At 56.6% G+C, this 2,595-nt stretch overlaps 1 protein-coding gene across 2 annotated transcripts in view; it reads left to right on the top strand.

Annotated features, from left to right (window-relative positions):
- The window catches only part of ZAP70 (zeta-chain (TCR) associated protein kinase 70kDa), a 14,479-nt gene continuing 11,884 nt past the window's right edge, over nt 1-2,595 (top strand). The window contains exons 1-3 of one of the 2 annotated variants that reach the window (XM_011969627.1): nt 91-313; nt 484-522; nt 726-886. In XM_011969627.1, coding sequence (XP_011825017.1) covers nt 281-313; nt 484-522; nt 726-886 — 233 coding nt within the window. In that variant the 5' untranslated portion in view covers nt 91-280. Of the gene's footprint in view, nt 69-90; nt 314-483; nt 523-725; nt 887-2,595 lie in introns of those variants that run through there. The other variant, XM_011969628.1, reaches the window with a different exon arrangement.

The following is a 2,595-nucleotide window of genomic DNA, read 5'->3' as shown; positions in this document are numbered from 1 at the left end:
CGGGCGTCTTCGACTGCCTGCGCGACGCCATGGTGCGCGACTACGTGCGCCAGACCTGGAAGCTGGAGGTGAGAGCGCGGCCTGGGGCGCGGGGTCTGGAGAGGCGTGGCCCGAGCGGGGCAGTCCGGGGTTTTGGGGGATAGGAGGGAGGAAAAGGTCGTCTTCCCCATTCAGTCCCCTTTGGAAGCTGGAGAGGTGGGGCACTGGTTGGGGAAGAACCTGAAAGGAGGCCTCAGAGGTAGGGGCTCGGTGGTGGCGGTCGCCTTCCGCAGGCTGAGCGATGCTGTGGTGCGCTACTGTGCCAGATGGGAAGGTGGAGGGATGCACTGGGCCGGGCGAAGGCGAGGCTTGGACTGGGGGCGGGGCTGAGAGGAGGGTGCGCGGGGCCAGGGTGAGCCCTTAGGGTAGGGCGGCTGTCCGGGAAGATGGGCTGTAGTCTTGCACAGCCTGAGTGACGCCACCGTGCACAACCACCTGAATTAGATCTTCAAGCTGGAGATACGCCTGGGGCCGTGCTGGACGGTGGGGGTGGTTCCTCCCTAGCTGGACTGGGGAGGGGACCATGGAGGTGGCAAGGAAGTGGTCCTCGACAACCTGCATAGCACGCGCTAGGGACGCCTGGGTGAGGTGGGGTGGGGAGTCCTCTGGGACGGGGCTCCCGGAAGGGGGTTCCTGTGGCGAGCACTTGGCCGCACCTACAGACCTCCTCGACTCTGCTTTTATAGGGCGAGGCCCTGGAGCAGGCCATCATCAGCCAGGCACCGCAGGTGGAGAAACTTATTGCTACGACGGCCCACGAGCGGATGCCCTGGTACCACAGCAGCCTGACGCGTGAGGAGGCCGAGCGCAAACTTTACTCTGGGACCCAGACCGACGGCAAGTTCCTGTATGTGGGGCCCGGGGTTTGGGTGTGGTGAGGACTGGGGCTGGTTGGCAGGGATCCTGGGGACTGGGGCAGACGTGAGCGTGCAGGTGGGCCGTGAGGGTGTGCCTGTGCTCCCGTGTGCAAGTGGGTTGTGCGTTTCTGATGTGCAAAGGAGCTTGCGCATGGGGAAGTAGAGGCAGTAACCAGGAAAGCCTCCAGAGTGGGTCCCTTGGCCTGGCTTGGAATCCCGCTTCTGCCACCTGCTGGCTGTGGCCCTTGGGCAAGTAGCAGACCTCATTTGTCTGCCTGTTTCCCCTCCTTCAATCAACAAATATTTACTGCATACCTACTGTGTATCAGGCACTGAGGACATGGCGATGAGCCAGACAGACACAGTGCCTGGCTTCATGGGGCAGGTGGACAAGAAAAGGAATCAGTAAAATAGAGACCCTGTCAGATGGTAGTCAGTGCCATGTGTGCAGGTGGGGAGGGGTTGCAATTTGAGATTAGGTGGTCGGAAGAGGCCTTCCTGAGAAGGTGGCTTTTGAGTAAGGGAAAGAAGCTGAGGAGTGAGCTGTGCAGCTTTCAGGGGGAAGGGTGTTGCTGGAAAAGCAATGGCCGGTGCAAAGATCAGGAAGCAGGAGTCTACCTGGTGTGTTCCGGAAACATTGCCATGTGCCTGGAGCTGCGTGAGTGAGGGGGAGAATGGGAGGAGGTGATGGGCAGGGCAGGGACTTCAGCTTTTCCCCCAAGTGAGGTGGGATCCCCAGGAGAGTGATGAAGCAGCCCCCTCTAACTGTCCTGTGGTTGACAGCGGTACCTCCCCCCGGGGTCCTCTAGGAGGATTACATGAATTAGTACGTGTGAAGCGAGAGGATGGTAACTGACATAGGAAAAATGTGGTAAATGTTAGCTTTTATATGTGGGTGAACGTGCGTGTCTGAGCCGCAGCTGAGGCCGTGTGACTGTTTGTGAATTTGTTAATGTGAAAAAAATCTCTCAAAAGCTCTTTTCAAAACTCTGAGTGTTCGACAGCCCTGCTGGGGCTGTTGCTTTCTGGTTTGGACACGGGATCTTTTCTATAACAGATGGTGTCCAGGTGCAGCTGAGGTCACTCCGGCCTCAGAATACAGAGAAACTGGTGCTGCCTCTTTCCCATGACCTCAGGAAGCCCAGTGTTTTCCCCCAAGAAATCTGTGGGGACAATTCCTGGGCCTTCCTTCTCATGAGTGCTTCTTGGCCTGAGCCCCTGCCCGGCAGATCCCTCGGGTCACCTGCTTCCCCCAGGGCTGTTTCCTCTCCTGAGGTCAACCCACTTGGAGGAAATGACCACATCCCTTGATTTTCCTCACCCATGTGAAGTTTCTGTAGATTGCCTGCAGGCTTCTTCGCAAGATGCAGCTCCCTCTCCAAGATTCTGTTGTGGGCTGATGAAACAACTCTTTTTACCCTACCATACAGATTCAGATTTAGGCTGTAAATTGGAGTGGAGTTTCCAAGGCTTCTGAGGGAGTTCTTAGATACATGTTGCAGATAATACTCAACTTCTTGAGTATTATCTTAGATTATTATCTTAGATACATGTTGCAGGTAATGGCACAACTTCTGAACAGCTCAGGACAGGGCTGTTTTCTCTCTTCTTTTTTGTTTTTTTTTTTTTGAGACGGAGTCTCGCTCTGCCGCCCAGGCTGGAGTGCAGTGGCTGGATCTCTGCTCACTGCAAGCTCCGC

Source organism: Mandrillus leucophaeus, unplaced genomic scaffold (genome assembly GCF_000951045.1).
Source record: "Mandrillus leucophaeus isolate KB7577 unplaced genomic scaffold, Mleu.le_1.0 Scaffold9, whole genome shotgun sequence".
NCBI lineage: Eukaryota > Metazoa > Chordata > Mammalia > Primates > Cercopithecidae > Mandrillus > Mandrillus leucophaeus.
Note: the sequence above shows the minus strand (reverse complement) of the source record. Positions and strands in the feature narration are given on the sequence as shown.